The following is a 24,938-nucleotide window of genomic DNA, read 5'->3' on the forward strand; positions in this document are numbered from 1 at the left end:
TGCACTTACATCAGTGGCCAGTGGATGGATTCAGCAGTACGCAAATTAAGCGACCGCAGTGATTAGTGATGGGTAAAGTTGGCAAAATTCCGGAGTCGATTCTGATCCGACTACGATTAATTCGGAATCGACTCCGGAAGGTAGGTCCGCCCTGTATCATCCCCAGTCGTTCAGAGTCGTCCGGAATCGCCAGGAGCCATTCAGAGTCATTCGGAGTCGTTCGGAGTCGTCCGGAGTTGTTCGGAGTCATCCGGAGTCGTTAGGAGTCATCCGGAGTCGTAAGGAGTCATCCGGAGTCGTTAGGAGTAGTTCGGAGTTGTTCGGATGACTCCGAACGACTCCGGACAACTCTGTACGACTCCGGAAGGCTCCGGGCGACTCCGGGCAGATGTAGTGGTTCCATTTTGCCGGAGTCAGAATCGGACAATAGTTGGAGTCGGATCGGAGTCGTGGATGCGCTCCAGAGAGCAGATCACTAGTCCCGATGTCTCGAAGAAGGCCCAAGAAAAGGAACTTACCGCCCGTTCACAAGTAAATTTGCTTCTCAATCTTTCTCTTACAACTTCTCGCTCGACACTTCAGAAAGGCCTACATTCGTGTGTCCGCTTAGGGCCTCCACTCGTGTTAATCCACCACTGACAATGGCAGCTTTAACAATACGTTGATTAAACGGATAATGGCTTCGTCGATGTGAGAGCTCCAAAGTTTGTAAGAGTGTCATATTAGCCCTATATATTTTAGTAACAGAGAGGCCATGACATTGTTACCGCTTAGGGCCTAGGGCATCGTATATGTGCTACTTATTACGCCAAGGATATTTTGTCTGTCTATTGTATTTATTTGATTTTTTCCTTTTTCCTTATTTTCCTCAGAATACATTAAAAGTGCATTTTTTTACAAAACTTTAAATCCCCATTTGCTTTTAAACATTATTTCAAATTGATCGTAGAGTTGTTTGTGAAAGCCGAACAGCTGCACATAGCATAAAAATCTATGATGATTCTGGTATGCAGGTATTCAAAGCGCCACAAATTGAGATTAAACGACTGGGAAATTAAAAATACAGTCCGAACTCACTGGTTAAACTTCGATTCCCTGCCAACTATTGAATATGTGTTTTTTAGTTGGCACGTTTTTCCATACAAAAAAAATCTGAAATTTTTCTCAGCATGCCATGAGATTTTCGTGAATTTTAGAAAAACCGGTTTTCCCATACAAACGCATGCTTTTTAATTGAACTGTCAGCCAATTATCGAGCGTTCAACTAAAAGGCATGCCAACTAAAAAGCGTTCAACTATTGAATTCTGACTGTAAATGCACAAAAATGAGAGATACGAAGCTGTACAGATTCGCTCAAGAGATCTTGTACTTTTAAGCCTAGCGGCTAAAATGCCTAAAAAGACTCTAGGTCCAACCTAGTGATGAGGTTTTTTTCCTAAATTAAAAAAATGTTGGTCGTCTTGGGTGTGTGTGTGTAATTACAACTATTAGAGTATTACGATCGTAAAGATACTTCTGTTCATTTCAACCCTGTGTTGGGTCAAGACGAAAACCCGGTTAGACTCCGTCAGAATCGCTTCGTCACTTCGGGAGGTAGGTACAAAACTCAAATCGGGACCATCCGGAACCGTTCCGATCCACTAGTCAGCAACCAGAGCTGTCGAAACCTTCCGGAGTCGTATGAAGCCGTCCGTAGTCGGAATCGTCGGATCCTTCAGAGTCGTCCGAAGCTGTCCGGAACCGTCGGGATGGTTGAAATAGTCAGAGCCGTCGCAGCCGTTCAATGTCGGTTCCGTCTACCGACTGGCGGTTCCGAACGGCTCTGGACGGCTCCGATTGGAACTATCTGTTTGATATCGCCTGAATTGTTTGGAAGCGTTTGAGAGCCGATGATGCTTTTCCGGAAGACCATCACTAGTTTAAACGACACAAATCTCAGTCTAAATCGAATAGAGTGGAACATTTAAAAACTTTAAGATTTTTTGGTGGCGCCATCTGTTGGGAGATAGACAGTCAGTGAAGCTTTCTTCGCTTTGATCGTTTTTGCATTACGTCTGCATTGTTGTAGAGTTTCGCATTGAAGTTAACTATCGCTAGCGCTAGAACGGCGGTGCTATTTATTTAAATATTTAACTCTTATTACAAATCTACTTCATATTAGCAAGCGAGAAATAATTTTGATGGTCGATGGTGTTGATAGCGGAGTATCTGTTGACACGAATATTGTAATTAATTTTGCTTTGGAGGTTAGAATACTATTTAGACTATGATATGCAGCAGATTGGCAAAACGCCATGCAAGAAATATATTGATTCGATCCAATTGAGCTTCTTTCCTTTTTAAATTAATATTTAACATTCTATTCGGTTAAACCTAATCTTTGGCGCAAGAGATATTTTTATCTACATGGATTGCTTTTCAACATTAAAAAAATCATGCTGATAAAAATATCTTGTATCTCAGAATCCATTTAAGTCGAGAACCGCGTACCTCGGGAACAGACTGTATCCAAAATAATGTAAACTACAGGCGGTCCCCGAGATACACGGTACCTCTTATACGCGGATTCGGAGATACGCGGTTTTCTAAATTTGACAATTCTTTGAGCAAATTGTACTGATTTGACACATCAATTGCAAATTGCCAAATAATTTCCGTTTTAATCGAATGTTAAAAACTATTTAAAAAGGTTTAAAACAGTTATATTCAGTCAGAATAATATCAAATAATTCATAAAGTGACTAAAACCACCCCTTACTTGCAAAATTACACGAAAATTAGTGATATTTTAGCTGGAAATCACGAGATTCGACTTACGCGGAAATTCGAGATACGCGGTATTTTGCGGCCGTTTTCGGTCCCCATTAACCGTGTATCTCGGGGACCGCCTGTATTGAGAATGTATTCTTGCTCCAAATTGTAGAGAGTTGGTGTGAATGTTACTGTAAATATAATTATTTCGATTAAATGCCAATGTGAATGACCATGTGGCTTTCACAATGGCTCATCGGCTGTCACAACTGTCAGTTGAAAAGATTATCATAACAACACCCCCTCCGTGTTGGGCACATTTTCATCGTACTTTTACTGATTGATATCTGGAAAATTATACCATTCCCCAGCACAAAATGAGCGACGACTTCTTAAGTAAACCTCTATCCTTCGGAGCTCCACAATCTTCCGGTATGTATTTGGTTCGCAGACTCGACAACTCAATTACGCAACATTCGACTAAGCATCGTGGTGCTCCTTCTGTCAACAGGAATCGCCGCAAGTCCCCAACTGCAGCCTTTGTCGCCGTATTTGAACTACGATACTCGGTACCTGCAAACGCAACCCGAGTTTATTTTTCCCGAAGGAGCATCCAAACAGCGAGGACGGTTCGAACTCGCTTTCTCACAGATTGGTTCCTCAGCTATGATTGGTGCGTGCATTGGTGGCGCTGGTGGACTGTACAATGGAATGAATGCAACGAGACTTGCAAACCAAACAGGAAAACTGCGTCGAACACAGTACGTATCGTAGAATGTATTTCAATTGACTGCGATGAAAATGACTCATGGAAATTTATTCATATTAATTTATTCATTCATAGATTGCTAAACCATGTAATGAAACAAGGCGCAGCGACCGCCAACACGTTCGGTACGATAGCGGTCATGTATTCGGCGTTTGGTGTCCTACTACAGTATGCTAGAGGCGAAGACGATGAGATTAATACAATTGCCGCTGGTGGTGCTACTGGTCTACTGTACAAATCCACAGCAGGTCTTCGGAAATGTGCCATCGGTGGTGGCATTGGATTAGCGCTAACATCAATGTATGTGCTCTGGAGTGTGGCTGGTGGAGGCTCAAAAAAACTGAGTGATCTCAAGTCACAATACTTGTAAATGAAAGTAACTGGTTTAGAATCTACTGTTAATTTGTTAGTTTTAAAAACAAAATCCTTAATGTGAACAATTCACCATGAACTGCATGAAACCGAGTTCATGATCATGTTCAAAACAATCGCGAGAAGATGTGATTTAACTACGAGCATTCAACTAAGTGTAAATTACTGTAGGCTCATTTACGTTTAAATCTTTCTCTCGAAATGTAGGAACATCGCGTGAAGCTGGTGCAACTACTTGAAACCTTACCATAATCGGGCAATAAACTCGTAATCGACAGAACAGTTCAGTCTAAAATTGTAAACAGTTTTTTTTCTGTTTGATCTTGGTTCACCGAAACATTTATGTAGTTTGTTTTCTTTGTTCTTTATCGAAACTGTTTTAAGTTCTGTAAACTTTCAGAGGAATGATTTGAAAAAAGCATAATTTATGGTGCAATTATTCACACTGAACTTTTTGGCCATTAAACGCTTTGACAACAAACCATCGTTTGACAGTCTTTGAGTGTAACCACTACGTATCCACGCATGTAAACTTCAAATTAATGGCTTGCTGTTTACATTAAATTGTGTGTGTTTGTTTGCAGTCGCTTCGGTTCATTTGGAATAAATATTCGTAAATTTGGAAATAATCAGGTGAGTAGCATCAGTCAGTTAAACATTATCATAAAGATGATATGCATGTGGTGTGCTATACATTTGAGAATCTTCAAACAAATTAACTTCATACCCAGGACAGAAAAGGAAAGTGACAAGATGGAACGCTAAGTTCATTGGCACGATTTCCACGCCCAGTTTTCACTTTTGTCGGTAGTCACCACTATGCATAGAACAAATTAAGTATTGTAATATTACCCATCTAAATCTTTTCTTTTGCAGTGTGAAACCTAAACATGAATCAGTATCGAAGCGAGAAGCAGCTCGCTTATCTCTATCCGATTATTGCGACCTTATCTTTCGTGTGCTGTATATCGACAACCGTAGCATGGCAGCACTGGCGATATGTGTTGGATACTTGTGTTGAAACTAACTGCGGATGTATTTTGCATGGCCGGTCAACTGCTACGTTTTTCACCGGAGGCCATGTCGCCTATTGTCACTGGGCAGCGTACGGATTGGTGTTACCCATAATATTCTGCTTTATCTTTGGAATATTCCATGTCTTCCGGGTATGCTTCGGACGCCGTCGTCGCTACCCGGGTACAGCCACCGTTAGGCAAAGGTAATTGTTCCGGGAAAGAAATCTATGGACATTCTTAGTTGGCTAAGGGTTAGTCTGCCGTAAAACTGTAAAATGGAATACAGTCTGAACTCACTGGTTGAACTTCGATTCTCTGCCAACTATCGAATATGTGCTTTTTAGTTGGCACGTTTTCCATACAAAAAAAAATCTGAAATTTTTCGCGGAAGACCTTTGAGATTTTTGCGAATTTTTCAAAAAACCAATTTTTTCATACCCTTTTTAATTGAACTGTCAGCCAACTATCGAGCGTCCAACTAAAAAGCATACCAACTAAAGAGCGTTCAACTATTGAATTCTGACTGTAATTGCAAATGTTTTACAATTAGACAAATTCAAGCAAAACTAATTGTGCTATATGAACACCATTGTACATTATGTGTGTGATTATTGTTCCACAGATCTGGAGATGTAATTTTAATGACGACCAAAACTGATGTGGAAGAGGACGACATCAGTCCTTACTACTGGATACCGGCTAGCGTCATTGGAAGTTTGATGGCGGTTCTTACGCTTGTACATGCTGCGATGTATTTGGACGGATTCTTGACTACCTGCAAGCAGCAACGCAACGAACTTATCAAGTATATGCAGGCAAACGGCAGCTTAGTACCCATCATTCAAAGCCGCATTTCATGTTCATCGGTATTTGATTTTATGGATTATTTACATTTGGACGTTTCGTTCGACAGACACCGAGAGGGAAGAATTAATACAGCAGCTGCATTGATTATAGGTTTAGTTTGTTCGTGGATTTGTGTTGGTTTGTGGATTTGGACGGTGGTAATCAATGCTAAACGAGCACGCGCCAGTAAAGACTTGCGCATTTAATACTGTTACGAGGGCAATCACGATCGTTTGAAGTGATAGTATTAGGCAGCTTTTAAGATGCATTCCTTACATGCCATGCATACCGATTGTGCCTTCATTTTAAAGAATGTAAGATCTACACATTTTTACAAATTTTCATATTTTATCAAGCACACGAGTAGAGTAGACATTCCGAAGAAAAGAGAAAAAAAAACTACGATTTGCACGAATCGGTGTTTTACCACCGTATTTTTTTTAAATAAAACTTAAATGAATGGTACTAAATCGTAAATACCATATGTACAACTTAAAACGGTTTTATTGTTTTATTGTGATGCGAGAATCAATTTCACAATTGCACGCGTAATCAGCTGTGTCCATTTACACGAGTTTCATTTAAATGATACATATCGAGTTGAATTTACAATCAATATATTTTCACAGACGATTATCTTTTCAGAAACTTCCGAAAAATCATATCTTTATGAATGATTTTTTTACAGTTTAATATAGCGTAATAGCAATAAAAAATATGCATTTTACTTCATCTGTATTTTCTGCATCTGATGTCTTGTAATTTTTTGTTCAGATTCACAAAGAGTTGAAATTAAATCGCACAGTATGCACACAAGGGTTCTCGTGATGACCGAGGGCATTCCACTGTTCATCGAGAAAGGACGGTATATTTGACAGCAAAGTTTGCTTGTCAGTCAAATTGGTTTCCCAAATTTCGCTCAATCGTGTTCGTCTTGCACATGCAAAAACAAATTGTGAAAAAGCGGTAAATAATCCTTTCCACCTACGAAAACCACGAAGTGCCGCTATTACCAACTCGTAAATATGGATCTGGAGCTCAAAAAGGTAGCATATAGTCGAATTGTGCCGTGAACGCAGCCATTTCTATTCATGGGTTTGTCGGCTTTCGCATCCATTTTTAGGCATTTACTGAAATGCAGGTGAACAAGATCGAGTCAACAAAGAAGATCCGGCTACTTGATATGAAAATGGACAGTCTGAAGCTTTCGAAGCAACGCATTGAAGTAACGAATCGACACATCTCCAACCTTGCTCCAGAAACTAGAGTATACGCGTCGGTGGGGCGTATGTACGTGCTGAACGATGTTCCGACACTAACCGAACAGCTGAAAACGACCCATGCTTCCTACGAAGAAATAATTACTCAGTGTGAAAAGAACAAAGACTTCTTGATCAAAAATCTCAAGGAGCAGGAAGAGAGCCTTCGTGAGCTGGTGCAGCAGAAAAAGTCAGAAACAACCGAAACGAATGGAAAACCGGCGGAATAAACGCAATGCGTTGTGATTTACGTTAACAAGAACTACACTGCTTGCAAAATCACTGTTCTTTATTCAAGATGCTGTCCAAATCGAAATTAGCGTACGATCGAAACTCATTGCCTAAGTTACGTTCATGCTCTGGCCGAAATTCGCACATGCTAACACCGAAATGCTTCTTTGCCCAATCGTGCACTACGGCCCCAGAGCAAAGAACAATTTTGCCCTCCTGCTTGGTAATCTTTTTCACTATCACCCCCATCTTTTCAATACACTCTTCAGACAGGAACGGTGGGTCGGCGATTACCAGGTTGAATTGATGGGCATACGCGTCCATGTAGCCCGCATCAAATGCTCTATTGTAGTCATATTGCTGAAAGTTCTCTCCATAGGAAGCAAATCGTTCGTCAAATTCAAATAGCATAGCTGAAATCGGTACAGAAAGTCTGTGCATCAAGGAGCCACAATACTCTTACGCGAGCTGAACATGAACCGACAAAAGCTTACCGTTCTTATTTTCCTTCACCACGTGCTTAAACGCAGACGGTGCAGATAGAAGCGCTACTTGAAACGTATCGGAAGGATTATTTTCTTGCAGATGTTTCACGATTAGTGCAAGTTTCTGTTTCGTTTCTTCGTTGTACCAAAATTGGCTTAGTTGCTGTTGGGAAAGAGAATATATGCGTTTTTTTATGATGATGGCTCACCCTATTGCTTCCTTATGTATTGTTTTCTTACCCAATTTTCTTCAAAGCATCCTGCCGACTCAGGTCCGGCTTCTTCAGAGCGCTCTTTTAAAGCCTTCTCTTGTAGGAACTGTTGCAAGATGAGCATCGTGTCTGCTGGTAAAACGCATGCCTCATCATCACTGGTATCTTCTGCAAGAGCAGATATTTTCGATTCAGGCAGAGCCATGTGAGGATCGATTGTAAACATAAATAATTATGAACAGGCCCGCATCCTGTGAAGAGTTATTCAAACACACAGGCGATAACACCATGTCATCTCTATCACTATCCAAAGGAACCACACATCAACCAGGATAAATGAGGTTTAATTTAAAATAATTTAGCTCAATGATTTTAACTTACACTTAATGAACACAAAACATGAGAAAGTAGATAAAAATATGGTTTCTTGGAAAAAATAAAAATTAATCATTTGGCATGGCGGGTGAAAAGCATCCCAATTGACATTGGTACTAAAATTTTGTTCTAAATTTGCTCGATTGGTGCTCGAACCGTCCAAAAGTATGGATGTGTGTGTGATCACGCGTGTAGGAAGTGGCAAGTATGATTGTGTGCGTGTGATCTTCTTGTAGCGAACGACGATGGCATCATTTCCAGCTGTCATTTATTTGGCTTTGGTGTTTGACGAAAGAACAAAATAAATTTTGTGCTCTATTGTTTTGTGAAAATTTGTTGGATTTTTTCAGTAAAATGGCTACACAACCAATGAAGAGGAGCAGAAAAGTTATTTCTCGACGGAACAAAAAGCTTGCAGCTATGTCGACGGAGTATGATCGGCAGAATATGTTGGGTGATGATGATGCGGGAACAAGCGGAGTGGTGCACCGTAATATCGGTGAGTTTAACTACATTAATTATTAATATATTACGTATTCGTTTGGGTATGTTGTTTGTTAGGAGCAGTGAGTGAGTGAGTGAGTGAAATTTCCAAGTGCTTCTTTGTTCTAGTTATCTAAAATGACAAATAATATTTCCGATTCCTAATGTTATTATAATGGTAGCAAAATGACGACCGAAGTGTACCGGCCGGTACCGAATGTACCAATGTATTTTGTTGCAGAAATATTCTACAGATAATGTTCCATCTGTGTTATTTTAAAGAATAAATGTGTATTTACCATTCGTGTGTGCGACAATTTCATTATTATTTTGTAAACAAAAAGTGTCGTAGATTGTTGATTACACGATTGACACGATGCCTTGGATTTTATCGTATCAATTTGTGTGATGTGTTCTTAAATAACAACGATAAAGTGTTTATATTTTCTTTGCTGTAGTATGGTCCAGGACTATGAAAATACTATGATAACATTTGGTCAATCGAACTCATTCGGATTGTTCTATTCGAAAAAAAAAACGAAACATTTCACCAGCAGCAACAACGATGAACACAATGAAAATAATTTGCCATTTATACTTTATTTTATCTTGCAGGTTTAACATCCCAGTACGATGATCCAGAATACGATGCAGAAGTGCTTATGGGAACATCGTCTCACAACAGCGATACCGATTACATCAGTGATCGTTCTTCTGAAAGCGAAACCGACGCCGTGGCTGAAGGGTCCACAACTGCTCACAACTGCAACAACCATAGCGATATTGGTGAATGTTTGCGAACTTGGGCAGTTGTACGTAATCAGCCACGCTCGTCGGTAAATGAAATTTTAGCTATTTTGGGAATATGGACAGATTTACTTCTTCCGAAGGATTCTCGCACGCTATTGAAAACGCCAAAAACCATCGGGGAAGAGATACAATCGATAGCGGGCGGCGAATTTTGGTACAAAGGGATAGAAAATAATCTCGTCAATTATTTTAAGTAAGTTTTGAAAATAATTTAGCCTAAACAGTGTCTGGTAAATGTGTGTATTTTAATTGTATTTGGATTTTTTCATTCTCATTCATTTAGGTCAACTGTTCCATCAATCGACGAATTGTCGATACAGGTATCCACCGACGGACTCCCTCTTCATAGAGGTGGACCTACACAGCTCTGGCCCATCCTTATGAAGATTGTAGAACTGCCCTCAGCCCCAATTATGATGATCGCAGTGTTTTGTGGACCAGCAAAACCAACCAGTCTGGAAGTATTTTTAAGACAGTTTGTAGAGGAGGCAAATGACATTCATCGAAGGGGATTGCGGATCGGAGATAAAATGATAAAATTCTCGATCCAAGCTATTATTGCAGATTCTCCTGCGCGGGCTTTCCTTAAAGGTAGGTAAACATACAACTATTGCTTATATGTACACAATTATCTGGAGCTTGTGTAACGCTAATTATGTTTGTGTTTTGCAGCAACAACCTACTTCAATGGATATCACGGTTGTATGAGGTGTACCTGTGTTGGGGAATACTATAAACCTGGAAAAAAAATTATTTTCGACTCCGTTGGCGCTCCTCTACGAACGCACCATGGATTTAAATCTAGGGATTGTCCGGGTCATCACCAGGAATGGCGTTCACCCCTGGAAGACCTTGATAATTTTGATATGGTGGATAAATTACCGACTAGTTGTGGGTTGCACTTATGCGATGAGGGTGCGACTCGCCGACACTTGTGCGGTCTTATAGGTGGTAAGTATGAAAATATTCCTACCTGGTCCAAGGGTCAAAAGCAAGTGATATCTGAATTTCTTATCAGCGTACAACTTCCCTCTGAGATTCATCGCAAACTCAGAGGGCTGAATGTAATTCGATATTGGAAGGGTACGGAATTCAGATCTTACTTGCTATATGTAAGTCCCGTGTTAATGGAAGATGTTTTGCCTGAAAAAGCCTATTGCCATTTTCTGCTGTATTTCTGCGGAGTAACAATATTTTCCTCCTCATTCCATCGACGTCATTGGGAACGTGCCGCTGAATTCCTTAACAGTTTTGTCAAGGATTACGGAAAGATTTATGGCCGTGGCGAGCTGACAAGCAATGTCCATAATATTCAGCATATAGCACGAGACTGTTTTAATTACGGACCGTTGCATAAGCATTCTACTTATGACTACGAGAATTATTTGCAAATTTTAAAACGCTCGTCCCGTTCAGGCTTTAGATGTAGCGTCCAAGTTGCAGCACGTTATGAAGAACGTTCCGCAACCGAAGTAGCTGCTGCAAGCAAAAAACGCAAATTTCCCCATTTAACTAGAAATGGTAAAGGTATCTTTTTAGAGTCAAACTTTCTTTTAAGCCCTTTGCCAAGAGACCAATGGCTTCTAACAAAGGGTAATGGTATTATTCAATTTTTAGGAGTTGAAAAGAGTAATGGATGTTTTATAGTATCTGGAAAACAATTTGAATGCAGCTCCAGCTTATTTTCATTTGCTTTGCGTGCGGATGATCCAGAATCGGTATTTTCATCTTTAGACATTCTTATTCATAAAGTTGATGCAAATGTTCAGACGTGTGACGTAAACATTTCTCTGTTAGATATTAGATGTAAACTTGTAGCTGTCTATCCTCCATCAAAACCTGGCACAGTTGTTTTTTCCCCTCTTTTGCATACCCTCCAGTTGGATTAAAATTCAGTAACACGTATTCACTAACATTATACTTTAAGAATCATTCTGTAGCTAACCACTTATTTGCTCGTAGTTGTAGTTTGTTTGTAGTTTTGTTGGTATTTTTAGTTATGATGATAAAAAATAGAATGTGTATGCAAAAGCGTTTGAAACCATTTGTGTTCATAAAACGTGTTATTTTTAGTGCAATGCTGTTTAAGTATTGCCTAGGAAATTCTTCATGAACTATTTTCAAACGCTTTTGCATGGGAAAGCGGTGGGTCTTATCATCGTAATTATTTAATATCATATTATTCCTGATGCATGGTAGATGTTGTTTGTAGCAATTAAAATTCTTACTTGTAAAAAAACTACATGGTAATGCTTGTTTCATTAATTTAATTAATTTACTGCATGTCTCATGTTTTGAAATTTTATTTTTGCGATTTTTCTCTTCAATAAACTTCACATAGTTTATACGTCTGTATTGGGTGGAATGTTATCTTAGACTTATTTATGATTTCAAAACCATTTTGTAGTTCCGTTGCTTGATATGATTAAAACGTTTTATTTTTGAGTGAATCAAACCAACTAGAAATAAAAATAGTCCTAATTTTCACATTTAATTTATTACATAAGCTTGTTTATAGATAAATTTGATTATGTTATATCTGATTTGATCAGTTTGTTAAAAAAAATTATCTTAAATATTTCGTCAAAGTAGAGTCTACATATTGCTAGTGAGTGTAAAAGATAAGGAAGGGTTTAGATTTAAATAAATAATAATAATAACTTATTTATTAATTCTATTATTGCGTGTATGATAAATTTTACTAGAGCTCTTGATTTTTCCTTTGCAGTTTTGCAAGCTGCTTTGAGCGTTATCTAACTTTTTTTAAGAAAACGTTCTACGTCGTCAATATTAACAGCAAAAATATCGTCCTCTCCTATTCTCTTAAATAATTTAATTACATTAACATTTTGATTCATTGGAATCTTTGGTCCATTTTTGCCCCCGCCACGCCAGCTGCACTGCACAACTAATTCTTTAGCAAATAATAATATAAAACTATTGTGCATTCGACCCTTGGCATCATTTGTTTTGGTTTGAATTCTTTGTGTTAACTGGTAACAAATATTTTGAAAATATGTGTCTTCAGCCAACTGATCATTAAAAGATTTCAGTTCTGCAGCGGTTGTAAGGCGAGGTATTTGAATTGGTATATTTTCCTGATCCATTGCTTCGGTGAATTTTCTTCGATGGTCTGTGCGATACTCCATTTCGGCCCAAACACCTGCTATAGACGTGTTAATGTTGGACAATTTTTTAAGGGTTGTTCTCTTAAACTCTGCATCACTTATCTCCATTGCTGAAGATCCATGCCGTGCCGAAATTTCAATTTCGCCGAATGGTGTTTGTTGCAGAGCTTCAGAAGCAACAGATGGTATTGGAGGGCTATACGTATATCTTGGTTTCCCGGTTGAAGACTGGGCCAGGTGTTGTTGTACTGCTGAGATAATCACTGGTTGTTTTTTGGCATTTTCATTTTCAGGATCTGCAGCAAGGCTTGCGACATGGATACTGGACGAAGTTGAGTTTTGCGGTCCTGATGATTTGGTTTTCTTTGATGTTCCAGGAAGCAATAAGGATGATGCCGAAATGATGCTGGATGAGGATGTTGGTGGTCGGACGAGCTTCACTGGAGTGTTCACGGTGAGGACTGGCCGACACATTTGTTCGGTTTTAATAATCATTGGCTTATTGGTTGCTTTGATATTTTTAGGAAGTATTGATGATGATGCCGAGAGGATGCGAGATGATGATGCTGATGTTGACAACTGTACCAGTTTTGCTGGGGCATTTACGTTGAGGACTGCTCGGCAAATTCGTTCAGATTTAATAATCACTGGTCTATTTGCCTGTTTTGCACTTTCAGGAGCTGATGACGGTGATGCCGAAAGGACGCGGGGCGAGGATGCTGATGATTGCACGAGCTTCGCTGGGGCATTCACGTGAAGGACTGGTCGGCAAATTCGTTCAGATTTAATAATCACTGGTCTATTTGTCTGTTTTGCACTTTCAGGAGCTGATGACGGTGATGCCGAAAGGACGCGGGGCGAGGATGCTGATGATTGCACGAGCTTCGCTGGGGCATTCACGTGAAGGACTGGTCGGCAAATTCGTTCAGATTTAATAATCACTGGTCTATTTGCCTGTTTTGCACTTTCAGGAGCTGATGACGGTGATGCCGAAAGGACGCGGGGCGAGGATGCTGATGATTGCACGAGCTTCGCTGGGGCATTCACGTGAAGGACTGGTCGGCAAATTCGTTCAGATTTAATAATCACTGGTCTCTTTGCCTGTTTCGCAGTGCAAGGAGCTGATGACGGTGATGCCGAAAGGACGCGGGGCGAGGATGCGATGGCTGACGATTGAACCAGGTTCACAGGGGCATTCACGGTGAGGAGTGGTCGGCCCATTTGTCCCGATTTTATAACCACTGGCTTGTTGTTTTGATTCACAGTGCCAGGAGCCGATAATGGAGATGCCGAAAGGACGCAGGATGATTTTTTTGACCATTGCACGAGCTTCACAGGGGCATTCACGGTAAGTACTGGCCGGCACATTTGTTCGGTTTTGATAATCACCGGGTTATTGGTTTGTTGTACATTTTCAGGAAGGAATAATGGTGATGTAGATATGGATGTCTTTAATGGTACGAGGGTCGCTGGTACTACCGATGCCTGCGCTTTTACGCTGAGATCTGGAAATGATGCCATCGGTGCCGTTATCGTTTTATACACGTTGTTTGAAGCCATTTCGCTAAACGTATCCTAAATGAACATTTTGTTTATTTAGTGAACCATTTGATTTCAATTTATCCTAATTAATAGGTACCTTTTTATGTTTTGCAGAAAATCCGACAGAAATAATAAAACAAATTTTAGATTTCAGCTTATGAAGCATCACCGAACAATTTGGTTTTGTTTTGTTTTTTCATTTGACGTTTCGATGATGACAATTGGAAATGACAGGAGAGAGCAAAGCACAGTGGTCGGTTTTCATGAAATTGTACTAAAATTTCCCTTAAACTGGTTCAGTTTAAGGTAAGTTTAAGGCTCCAGTTTAAGGGAATTTGCTCGAATTCCCGATTATTCGTGCTCGAAAATGTCAATTGGGATGTTTGGCTCAACCTTGCTACGCTAGATGTTACGATGACATTACGCTGCTTACTCTTCGCTCAAACGTCAAACATAGATAAAGTCAAAGGAAAGTGCGTGGAATCTAATCGGATCTCAATTTGATAAATCAGTCGCACTTTAATTTAGCAGTAAACCTGACCAAACTAGCATAGCATCTTGTGTGGGGAGCTTCATTTGCTATTATTCTATAGAACAGGTAACGTAAGATTTACATTAAAAAGCGTGTTTTTGATCTATGTGTGTGTGCTTGTGTATGTGTTGTTGCTGAAACAATAATTACCTGTCTCGGATCGATTGAGTGACCAGGGTGTGCGCTCACACAGGTGAAATCGTGCGTAGATAGGTGTGTGTAATGCGATGAAAATGGGGACAGCAACGAGCGCTACGCGGCTCGGCCAAAGTGGATTCCCTATTAACACATTTCACATGATCTTGAAAAACAAGTTTATCAGATGCATCCTAATTGTAGATTACTTTTACCTACGTCTATTGCCAGCAATACTTCCGAAACAATGGCTTGGTTCATGTGTCGTGTATAGGGGACGTTAATTTTGCTAGTTTTGTTTCATACATAATTGACTATTATTCAAATCAACACAATGCAATCGTGCTGTGTCATTGTTAACGGTTTGATATAGAATCTCTACTTTCTTTACCACCCGACATAGTTTATTTATAGCCAACCTATGATTCTGCGTTTTGCTAGCGTGTTTGCAAGAATATTATTATTATTATTTCAAAACGGTAGGCAGAATAGCGTGTATCAAAATGACGATGACGGTTAAAACGCGCCCTCTCTAGTCTCTAGGAGCATCTAGGAGCAGCTGGATCTCTGTAGCTGGCGTATTGATGAGTACAACCCATCATGACTCCCATTAGTTTATCAGTTTATCTCCCATTTTATCTCTAATCGCATACTGCTGGCAGGCGGAGGAAATAAACGTGATCTATGTTTCATAGCGTTCATGGTAACGAAGCTCCGTTTTCGAGTAGTGTGCTGCCACACTTCGTGCGGTAAAACTACGGATGCTTACTCAATTGCAACACCCGTTACGGCAACTTTCTTTTCTCCTTTTGCTTTTGCTTCATTTTCTGCATCGGGGTATTAACATTATTTGCTAGCGTTTTAGGCAAAGTAAGATGCACGGTAAATTCGATTTCTACTCTGGTTGATATCATCGATGTGTAGCAGCGATTGCCGTCTTGTTGGCGGTTATCGCAGTTTGAGTCTCTTGTAGATAAATCTCAGTGTATTGAGGTTTGCCTCTGATTAAATTCCGACCATTTTCTTACGGGACGGGAGGGCCAGTACTCTTACACTGCACGTACCATGATTCGAACGCACATAGACACCCAATAAGCTTTGGAATAGCATACTGATAATAGTGATAAAAGCTGGAATTGTACACCCTGTCAATAGCAAAAGAGTTAACGCTTATCAGCCCTCGTTTCTCGCATGTGAAACAGACAGCTTAGAGCTGTTTGAATGTACATTTTATGGACGCGTTTGTGAACCTTAAGCCATTTGTTAAATAAACACATCTCTTCTTGCCTTAACCCACATACATTGCAGGATGAGCGATCAACAGCGAGATCAACAATCGCAACAGAGGCAAACTGGTTTTGCCGCACTGAAGGAGCATGTTTTGGCAAACAAACTGGAAACGACGCAATGGGTGTCCCGCGTGTTAACCATCTACTTTGCGCTAGGATATGTCTTACCGTTCCTGTACGGGTAAGTAAGCACTAGGCGGATATCATTACACCTCGTCAAATGGCTTACGAGCGCGTCTGACCTCACCGCTCACCACGATGACCGCCATGGAGATGGTGCAAGCTAAGAAAAACCAAATAATGTATGAAAAAGAGAGAGAGAGAACGGAGTACAAAAAAATCAACCACAGCACACTTTGTGCCTTCGCGGTAAAAGTGCTCATGTAATGAAGAGATATCTTTGTGAGCGGAGCGGTCAGTAAGCGGCAAGTAAGATGCATGCAACTGTACAAAAAAGTGCAGCACTAGCGGCAGGCACGGTGTTAGGCCCAGGATCGTTTAAACGATTTGCGCGTTTTCACATCACACATCGAATGCTCGCAACATTTACACCCGCAAAACCCACACTTACATGCCAAGCTTGCGATGACGGCTCCACTTTTCTTACGTAATGTAACGTTCAAGACGGTGGCAGGGGGCGGGGGGGGGAGGAGAGGGGGGCGTTACAAGTTCCAGCCTTTGCCCCTTTCGGATTTCCCCTTGGCCCCCCACCAACCCCGTCTGTCGTTGAAATGTGCTGCGCGGGGGAAAGCGAGCCGTTCAAGCTTTTGCGAACGCTGAATCGCCAAACGGAGCAATTGTTTTGAATACACGATACATAATTGTAACAATAATGCGTGTTACGATGATTATCAGCTCTACAGGTGTATGTTAACATGAGCAGTACAACACCTAAACTTCCTAAATGTAAGAATTACACACAGAACAGAAGTTAGATCGATTGCTTTCATTGTCAAGTTTAATGATAGCCCGTAAGGTAAACCATTGAGTTAGAATAATTTTTCGAATAATGATACAGTCTATAACTTCCCATGACAGTGTTGAACCTGGGAAGCAAAGTACGGCTAGCGAAATCAACTTTTACCTATTTCATCTTAACTATTAAGTTTACGGGTGTATGAAATTTTGCTTAAATTTTACACTTTTTCATCAACGTAAAATACCAAAAAATATGTTTAAATTGCACAACACAAACAATATCTAAATATAAGGACTGAACAATTGATCCGTGAATCTCTTTCAACGGCATAATTTGAATCTTCTTTTTTAGGTCAAATGTAAATGAGTCACAGCCAGAGCTAGACATTTAAAGTAACACCACCATAGTGCTAAATATTCTAATTCCAATCAAACTAATCCTATTTCAGTAACTCCGTTAATGCCTACTACAAAGTGCTGATGGCAAATGCAGCTACCAGTGCGATACGGTTACACCAACGTCTACCTCCATTTACGCTGTCCCGTGCCTATCTGCAGCAAACGATGCTAGAGGACTCGTTTCACTATCTGCTGTTTTCTTTGATATTCCTCTACGTATACCCGTTATTAGTGATCATTCTGCCCGTCATCCTTTTCTCGCTGCTTCATTCCACGAGCTATTCCTTGACTCTACTCGACGTAAGTGTGCATGCGTAAAATGGTTCGCCCACTGGGTCCTTCATTATCGCACTAATTCCGTTGATTTGTTGTTTTACAGACACTGGGGCAAAATTCTTGGTGGGGAGCCCGTTTGTTGATTTCAGTGGTTGAGTTCCAGACGCGCAACATTCTTAGGCTTGCCGCCTGCAGTGAGATTTTGATTATGCCAATAACTGTGCTGCTTGTGTTTTTGTAAGTATATAGAGAACGACTTGACAATGACTGTAAGCGGGAGCTAATTGGTGCAAACAATTATACATTTTAGTGGCAAAGCCGGCATCATGACACCGCTGGTGTACTATCAATTTTTGGTAATGCGCTATTCGTCCCGGCGCAATCCCTACACGCGAAACATGTTCTACGAGTTCCGATTGGTGGCGGAGAATTTTGCCAATGGCGCAAGCACACCACCGGTTTTGCGTAAAGGTCTGCACGCTGCGATCGGTTTCATCAGCCGGTTAGCACCACCTACGGTAGTGCAGCCGCAACAACAGGGACAGTAATCGTAGGAACAAAGCATGATTATTCATTTTTTGTATGTTGTTTTGCACGTACCACCACCACCACCACCCACCCATACACCCCGCCACCCGTCGTATAGATACATTTGCACGCACGCCTACTGAACAACCGTACCGTTACGCTCCTGGATGGATTTATGTTCTTTTCAGGGAAAGCTGCAACTCTATGCTTTCCCCTTTTGGGCAACAAATAGTGTGTACTGGGGTTGTGTTGCTGCCCTATCATGATTCCGGGGTTTTACCTTCACCTTCAGGACTACGTGTTAGTTATTAATGGTGTTAAAGCGTCTATAAAATCAGTCATCTACATCCCTACGTGTAGCTCTTTGGTTCACTTTATTTTACGTCCCCCTCCCCCCACACATTTTACTATATGTTTGTATACTATCAGATTGCCGTTTGTTAATTAATATGTTGAGGGTGAATGAATGCGTAAATGCTGCGGAAATGGAAATAAAATTCGTCACAAAATGAGGGTAAAAGCTTCGTTTTTCCTAATTGTCTTATGAGAACATGAACTTTAAGAGAAAATTTGATCTGGTGTGTAATTCACTTCAAATTTAAGCATCTGAAAGAAACAAAATTGTGAGTTTTTGAGTAATTTTACACACAGTATAACGCTTTTTGTTCTAATTTGTTGCAAGTCATATCTCTACCATGGCCAAACTTTTTTTTCTTCTTCTTTACACTCTGCGTTAGTCAATAAACGGAAGATCAAGCGTTGATTTTTTATTCAGAAAGAATGGCCAGAGCGTATTACTTAGGATGTCGAGTTAATTATCAAAAGAGAAAGACAAACATCTAATGGCCAAGTTTGCACTGGAGGGAAGTCATTAAGCTTAATGTATATTTTAATTAGCTTTGCAAATTACACTCTTAGAACTCGCATAACAGCTGTAGAACCTTATTTAACAACACGAAGGCATACATGGGACATGTTTTATATACATACACATGTTTCGATGCTTATGGTTAACATGCTCTTGGAAATGACACTTTTAAAATTGAATTTATCGCATGGTTGTCTCAACGATTTGCTCAATTACGACACTCTTCATCAGAATGAACTATCGAGATTTAGAAAATTCAAACACTTTTATAACTTTTTCAGCTGTTTATTGATTGAACTCTTTGATATGTGTAATAAATTAGACATTTATATATTTATACACTACATTTATGGTTAAGTTATCTGAACTAGATGACTAGTAATCTGAACTATAGACTAGGAATGTAAATTGATAAAATTAAGTTGTCGCTGTTGTAGCCTCGAATTACGTCTACGCTGTTCCCCCTTTACAAGGGTAGAATAAGTATTGAGATACTGAAGTTCATTCATTTGTGCTTTGGTTAGTTTGTTTACGATTACATAAAACGGTGTGGAAATTAGCGTAGTTATTCGTGGAAACTCAGTCTTATAAGAGTAGCAACAAAAGAATTGTTACAGTCATATGTCATATAAACGAATCGTCAGAAGAATAGCTACGCTTTCTTACGCAGTTAGTGTACATACACGGTTTAACATAGCATATCCAGTGCAACTAACTCTTCGTAGAATGGTTCCATGCACTTTGAAGACTTACTTAATCGACAGCTGCGAAGCAATCCAATCCAGATTTTCATAGAATCGAGGATCACTCATCTTTAGCGCTGATTTCTTGTAGAGATAGTAATAGATGGGCGAAACTGAAGCGAATGATAAGTGTGATCAATTACAGCAGATTAAACATTTTCCTTCCTGCGTTTCACTTACACAGTCGGTGAATTATAAATAAAGCGGTCAATGCTTTGGGCCATTGGAATTGATACGGTTCATTGGAGTGGCCTAATACCTGCCAGAGGTGAAGAGCGATGCTGAGGAAAAAGTACGTCATGCTTATGAGGAGCGGCGTACGGAACTTCTCGTACAGCAGGTTGGCCATTCCTGCTTGGTACACGTAAGTGGAGTACAGACTGAACACGAACGCCGTGAACGATAACATTAAGCAGACATCCTGCGCGCTGTAATGATACACAATGGGATAGGACACATATATCGGGCGTACCAACAATACCGCTGCATTTAGACGAGGTGTAACGTACATGAACAGAAAAATCACTGCAGAATGATGACCACGGGCAAGATATGAAAAACTGTTTATTCCCAAATCCACCACGAGAAAGAGCATTTGGAAGAATAAAACTGAGGCAAATCGTTTTAGCGATAGCTTCAGCATTGTGCAATGTTTTGATGTGTACAATTTTCGCGTTCGATTTTTTTTTTCAAATAAAAACAACACTGAAATGACGTTTCTGTAGAATGACAATCGCTCAACTAATCATTTCCGGTACGGCCGGATTATGGCAACAGAGGAACGCGCCACTTCCGATTATTCGGGGATATTAAATGTTTACGGCATTCGGATATAGATTCATTTAAATCTTTGTATTAAATGCAAATTATCACACAAATTATTTGGTTTTTTTTGCCCAACAAAAGCTATGTATTGTGATAAATATTTTTAGGAATCTAGAAATGATTCAAAACGGGAAGCGTTTCTGAAGCGTTTCGCAGAGTTTACGTTCGCTATGTTGGCAGCATTTTGACAGCACTGTCAAGCGCAAGTTCTTTTCTGCACACGTTTTCCAAGGGAAACAAGCAGCTTGTGAAACTGAGTTAGTTTTCGGCCTTTAAAATGAAGTAATTATTGTCCTTTAGCGAATTGTGTTGCTGTGCCGTGTTCGCTGTTGTACTAATTTGCGTTTTTGTTCCACAGGATCGGACTGTGTGCATTCAGCGGGTTCAAAATCTACCCGGCCAGCGGCAAGACCCTTGTCAAAGCCGATGGAAAGGTGAGTGTGATGACCGCCTCAAGAAGAGGGAGGATGTATTGTTGCATGTTTGTTGCGGATATGGATGTGGCGTTGAATACTGATCGTTCTTTGGTTTCAGACGTTCACCTTCCTGAACAAAAAATGTGAGCGTTCGTTCCTGATGAAGCGCAACCCGCGCAAGGTGAAATGGACGGTGCTGTACCGCCGCAAGCACAAGAAGGGTATTGTGGAGGAAGCCGCCAAGAAGCGTACCCGCCGCACGCAGAAATTCCAGCGTGCCATCGTCGGTGCTTCGCTCTCGGACATCATGGCTAAGCGCAACATGAAGCCCGAAGTCCGCAAGGCCCAGCGCGAGCAGGCAATCAAGTAAGTGTCGTAGAATCTCTGTAGAATCAGAATTCGACGGATGATTGAGCACCGAGCACCGAGTACTTTATCCGAACCGGACCGGGTGCAGGGATAATAGTAGCTGATTATAATAGGAATGGGCTAATTGATGCACTTCTTTAATGTTCTCGCAGGGCTGCCAAGGAAGCCAAGAAGGCTAAGCAGACCGACAAGAAGCCGAAAGCTGCCCAGCCCAACCCGAAGCAGCAGAAAACGAAGGCCGCTAAGGTCGCCCAGAAGGCTGCACCGCGCGTAGGAGGCAAGCGATAAGAAGCGTGAACCACTTTTACATTCATACTTGTTTCTTACCTGAAGCCGCCAATGTGTATGGTGTTTTCGTGTCGGTTATAAGCTGGTACCATCTGGGCTTTGTCAGGCCGAAAATGTAATATTGGAGAGTATAAAATAAGAAAACAACCACACTACCAGTGGATGTAAAATTTTCGTGTTGCATGTAGTTGATATTTAGTTCGCATGTATGTAGAACTGAACGAAAGAACTCGCATAGGCCAGTACGTTTCGCCACCAGTACCCAGGATTGGTTTCTTTCAACCAAGAGAGAACAATTCTGTATAGAAAGTGATGAAGTTAGTCTTTATTTTGTTTACAAAGTAACGGTTGTACAGCAATACGGACGAATTCCGCTATACGTGACACAAAGACGACATAATATTTACATCTAGTAAACAGAGGACATTGAGAGTTTTACGATAAGAGGTAGACATATGTTGCCCATCATTCAATAATAGACAAAACTGAGTGAGTACATGCACACAATGGCGTCTAGCGCTTTGGCGCTGCTACCTGGACGTGAGTAAAGAAAATTTGATCGTTCAAAGTGGCATAAAGAGTACCGAGATAATAGAAAGAAGCATTCATTTTACAGCTCATCCTTAGCCACTGCGCCATCAGTCCGCAGGAACTGAAGCATATCTTGCGCAGTGCGCTTGCCTTCGTAGTTTCGCCGAAATTGCCCGTTGGCGAAGAGCTTAAGCGTCGGATAGCCCCGTATTTGGAACTTTTCGGCCGTTTTCATATGCACCGTGCAATCGAGGGCAGCCACCTTGGCCGAGACTTTCTCGGTTGCCAAAAGCTGAGCTACCTTGGCAAAGTCGGGCTTCATGTGCTTGCAATGGCCACACCACGGAGCGTAGAACATAACTAGCAGATTCGGTTCCCGTTTGGACACCTCTTCGAAGTTGGCGTCAGTTAAAATAAGTATGTTATCAGAACCGGGAAAATCTCCAAACGGCTCGGCTACTTTGTCAGTCTTCAGGGGTGTTGCGCTGGGATCCTTCAGGTAGGCAATAAAATCAGTCTCCGTCCGGCCACCATTGTAGTCGCGTACGGTTTTTAGGTAGCTGAAATACTTAATTGTAGGATATCCGCGGACTTCGTAAGACGAACAAACGGCACTGTGCCGGGTACAGTCGACCGCTGCCAGCTCCGTTTTTGGATCCTCTTTGAAATGTTCGGCCGCTCGTGCGAATTCTGGCTTCGCTCGCTTACAATGCCCGCACCCTGTTTGATTGCGAGATAGAAAAAGAGAGAGAGGGAGAGAGAGAGGGCAATATTAGATTTCGTTTGTTTTAACCCACCGATACCTTTTCATACGTACATGGCGCATAAAACATCACTAGTACGTGCTTCTTTTTCTTCAGGAATGGTTTAAACGTTTCCTCATTCAAATGTACCACCTCCGACGGTTCGTCTTCCCATGGCGTTTCTGGTGCGGGAGGAGGTGGCGGCTCTGTTGGATTCTGAAACAAGACAAAGGCTCATGGGAAAAATGTAAAAACATTCAAATTCGAAAGCAAGAAGAGAGCCGTACCTCCATAAACTTTACGATCTTATCCGCCTCCCGAACATTCACATCGAATTTAAATTCACCATTGCTAAAATACTTGACCGTCGGATAGCCTTTCACGCCATACTGCTGGCCTACGGATGCTTCCTTTGTTGCATCGAGCGCTGCAAGAACTCCGGGAATGTTTTTGGCTTTCATAATTTCGGCCGCTTTTTCGTACTCAGGTTTCATCTTTTTGCAGTGACCACACCACGGTGCGTAAAACATTACTAGTACCGATTTTTCGTCCTTCAAGGCAGGTTCAAAGCTTCCCGCCGTCAGATGTACAATTTCGGACGAGCTTTCTGATGCCCAATCCGCTTCCTTTGGCTTGGTCGGTGGTGGGGCGGCCGGATTTTTCATAAATGCCACAATTCCTGCTTTGTTATTTTCTCCCTCGAAAGTGTACTTCATCCGACCGTTCCTGAAAGGAAAGTAAGGATAGCAATTGATCGAATTCTGCCTTCCATTTACGCTCGTGAGCATATTTACTCGTAATATAGTAATGTTGGAAACCCGGTAATGTTGTACTGCTTGCGAATGATCGAGTTTTCGGGTCGATTAACGTCAATTGCGGCCAGCACATATCGTCCTTTCAGTTCCGTTGCAGCGGCAGAAAATTCGGGCTTGAGCGTCTTACAAAAACCACACCACGGAGCGTAAAACATCACCAGTGTTGGCTTCACTTCTTTTTTCAAAAATTTCCCCAATGTCTAGAACAAAAAGGAAAAGAGGTGTAACTGAAATGCTTGAGCTGCACGAAACGGTAGCAAACATACCACGGCATCGGGAACGTGCACCACGTCGGCACCGATCGGATCCTCCTCCCAAGGCAGATCTCCGGTTGGATCGCGCATAAAATTAACCATGCTAGTTGTCGTTAGCTGCCGATCGTAATCCTTATGGAAGTCGCCGTCTTTGAAATGCTTCAGCGCAAAGGGTGCTGGTGTGGCCTTGAGCTTTTTGCAAATTTTCTTCACCTCAGAATTGTTGCAATCGAGCAGCACCATCGTGCCCTGGCCTTTTACAGCATGCGCTGCATCTCTGAAGGACGCCAGCAGTGCATTGTTGTCCTTCATTCCTGCCACGAACAGTATCAGAACATTTGTTTTTGTGCGAAACAGTTTCTTCAGTTCTTTCATGTCCGTTATATTGTCGATAACGGGACTTTTTTGCGTTTTCGCGTAGGCTGAAGCAATGCCAAGAGTGGCAATCTGAAAAAGATAGCAATAATTTGATGAGCTTTGGCAACCGTGGACAGCGATATCGTAGGCGTCAGCTTTTCGCGGTCGGTGGAATATTTGCCACTTACAATAAATAATACACCAGAGAGCTTCATTTTCATGCCGCTTTCCCACCGAACTAAACAAAGAAGCTAACACCTGTGTTTTTCCAGCCAAGCCTTAACCTAGAGAAACAATTGCCCTGATAAAACTACACATAGCCGGTTTTGCTGTTGTTGCTTGACGACAAACGTCAGAGTCGGCCATCTTTCG

General features: G+C 41.2%; 9 protein-coding genes across 13 annotated transcripts; 6 read left to right on the plus strand and 3 right to left on the minus strand.

The window, feature by feature from the left end:
• The first annotated feature begins 2,978 nt into the window (after positions 1–2,978).
• LOC1279632 (mitochondrial import inner membrane translocase subunit Tim23) lies at positions 2,979–6,253 on the plus strand. Its single transcript, XM_319394.4, has 4 exons — positions 2,979–3,184; positions 3,264–3,513; positions 3,597–4,526; positions 4,770–6,253. Exons 1-3 carry the CDS (start codon positions 3,130–3,132, stop codon positions 3,889–3,891), a joined length of 600 nt encoding a protein of 199 aa, XP_319394.3. The 5' UTR covers positions 2,979–3,129; the 3' UTR covers positions 3,892–4,526; positions 4,770–6,253.
• Positions 4,784–6,253, plus strand: LOC1279633 (uncharacterized). Its single transcript, XM_319395.5, has 2 exons — positions 4,784–5,112; positions 5,532–6,253. Exons 1-2 carry the CDS (start codon positions 4,784–4,786, stop codon positions 5,959–5,961), a joined length of 759 nt encoding a protein of 252 aa, XP_319395.3. The 3' UTR covers positions 5,962–6,253.
• Positions 6,254–6,570: 317 nt separating this feature from the next.
• LOC1279634 (prefoldin subunit 1) lies at positions 6,571–7,276 on the plus strand. Its single transcript, XM_319396.5, has 2 exons — positions 6,571–6,801; positions 6,879–7,276. The coding sequence occupies exons 1-2, from the start codon at positions 6,781–6,783 to the stop codon at positions 7,242–7,244; spliced, it is 387 nt and encodes a 128-aa protein (XP_319396.4). The 5' UTR covers positions 6,571–6,780; the 3' UTR covers positions 7,245–7,276.
• A 9-nt stretch (positions 7,277–7,285) lies between these two features.
• LOC1279635 (protein-lysine N-methyltransferase CG9154) lies at positions 7,286–15,108 on the minus strand. 2 transcript variants are annotated; one of them, XM_061659849.1, is made up of 4 exons: positions 14,963–15,108; positions 7,971–8,193; positions 7,740–7,893; positions 7,286–7,658 (listed from the first exon to the last, which is right to left on the minus strand). In XM_061659849.1, the coding sequence occupies exons 2-4, from the start codon at positions 8,166–8,168 to the stop codon at positions 7,294–7,296; spliced, it is 717 nt and encodes a 238-aa protein (XP_061515833.1). In that variant the 5' UTR covers positions 8,169–8,193; positions 14,963–15,108; the 3' UTR covers positions 7,286–7,293. The 2 variants fall into 2 exon arrangements, with proteins under 2 accessions (XP_061515833.1, XP_319397.5); XM_319397.5 differs by lacking the exon at positions 14,963–15,108 and having other exon boundaries at positions 7,971–8,327.
• On the plus strand, positions 8,538–14,456 carry LOC1269626 (uncharacterized). Of its 2 annotated transcripts, none has more exons than XM_061659845.1 (8): positions 8,538–8,816; positions 9,416–9,803; positions 9,894–10,201; positions 10,283–10,561; positions 13,116–13,192; positions 13,263–13,939; positions 14,004–14,086; positions 14,157–14,456. In XM_061659845.1, exons 1-6 carry the CDS (start codon positions 8,672–8,674, stop codon positions 13,347–13,349), a joined length of 1,284 nt encoding a protein of 427 aa, XP_061515829.1. In that variant the 5' UTR covers positions 8,538–8,671; the 3' UTR covers positions 13,350–13,939; positions 14,004–14,086; positions 14,157–14,456. The 2 variants fall into 2 exon arrangements, with proteins under 2 accessions (XP_061515829.1, XP_308269.4); XM_308269.4 differs by having other exon boundaries at positions 8,542–8,816; positions 13,032–13,192.
• LOC1279636 (Krueppel homolog 2) lies at positions 14,700–18,877 on the plus strand. Of its 3 annotated transcripts, none has more exons than XM_061659848.1 (5): positions 14,700–14,878; positions 16,256–16,417; positions 17,604–17,853; positions 17,933–18,066; positions 18,140–18,877. In XM_061659848.1, exons 2-5 carry the CDS (start codon positions 16,257–16,259, stop codon positions 18,375–18,377), a joined length of 783 nt encoding a protein of 260 aa, XP_061515832.1. In that variant the 5' UTR covers positions 14,700–14,878; position 16,256; the 3' UTR covers positions 18,378–18,877. The 3 variants fall into 3 exon arrangements, with proteins under 3 accessions (XP_061515832.1, XP_061515830.1, XP_061515831.1); XM_061659846.1 differs by having other exon boundaries at positions 14,726–15,025; XM_061659847.1 differs by lacking the exon at positions 14,700–14,878 and adding an exon at positions 15,996–16,170.
• A 612-nt stretch (positions 18,878–19,489) lies between these two features.
• On the minus strand, positions 19,490–20,710 carry LOC4578169 (transmembrane protein 138). Its single transcript, XM_001238149.2, has 3 exons — positions 20,478–20,710; positions 20,149–20,396; positions 19,490–20,081 (listed from the first exon to the last, which is right to left on the minus strand). Exons 1-3 carry the CDS (start codon positions 20,609–20,611, stop codon positions 19,975–19,977), a joined length of 489 nt encoding a protein of 162 aa, XP_001238150.1. The 5' UTR covers positions 20,612–20,710; the 3' UTR covers positions 19,490–19,974.
• A 32-nt stretch (positions 20,711–20,742) lies between these two features.
• Positions 20,743–22,036, plus strand: LOC1279638 (large ribosomal subunit protein eL24). The gene is made up of 4 exons (XM_319401.3): positions 20,743–21,075; positions 21,152–21,227; positions 21,328–21,575; positions 21,731–22,036. The coding sequence occupies exons 1-4, from the start codon at positions 21,071–21,073 to the stop codon at positions 21,864–21,866; spliced, it is 465 nt and encodes a 154-aa protein (XP_319401.3). The 5' UTR covers positions 20,743–21,070; the 3' UTR covers positions 21,867–22,036.
• Positions 22,037–22,169: 133 nt separating this feature from the next.
• Positions 22,170–24,890, minus strand: LOC1279639 (protein disulfide-isomerase A5). The gene is made up of 6 exons (XM_319403.4): positions 24,755–24,890; positions 24,222–24,656; positions 23,935–24,155; positions 23,428–23,866; positions 23,215–23,356; positions 22,170–23,117 (listed from the first exon to the last, which is right to left on the minus strand). The coding sequence occupies exons 1-6, from the start codon at positions 24,785–24,787 to the stop codon at positions 22,477–22,479; spliced, it is 1,911 nt and encodes a 636-aa protein (XP_319403.4). The 5' UTR covers positions 24,788–24,890; the 3' UTR covers positions 22,170–22,476.
• Positions 24,891–24,938: the final 48 nt, after the last annotated feature.

The sequence above is a fragment of the Anopheles gambiae genome, chromosome 3, assembly GCF_943734735.2.
Source record: "Anopheles gambiae chromosome 3, idAnoGambNW_F1_1, whole genome shotgun sequence".
NCBI lineage: Eukaryota > Metazoa > Arthropoda > Insecta > Diptera > Culicidae > Anopheles > Anopheles gambiae.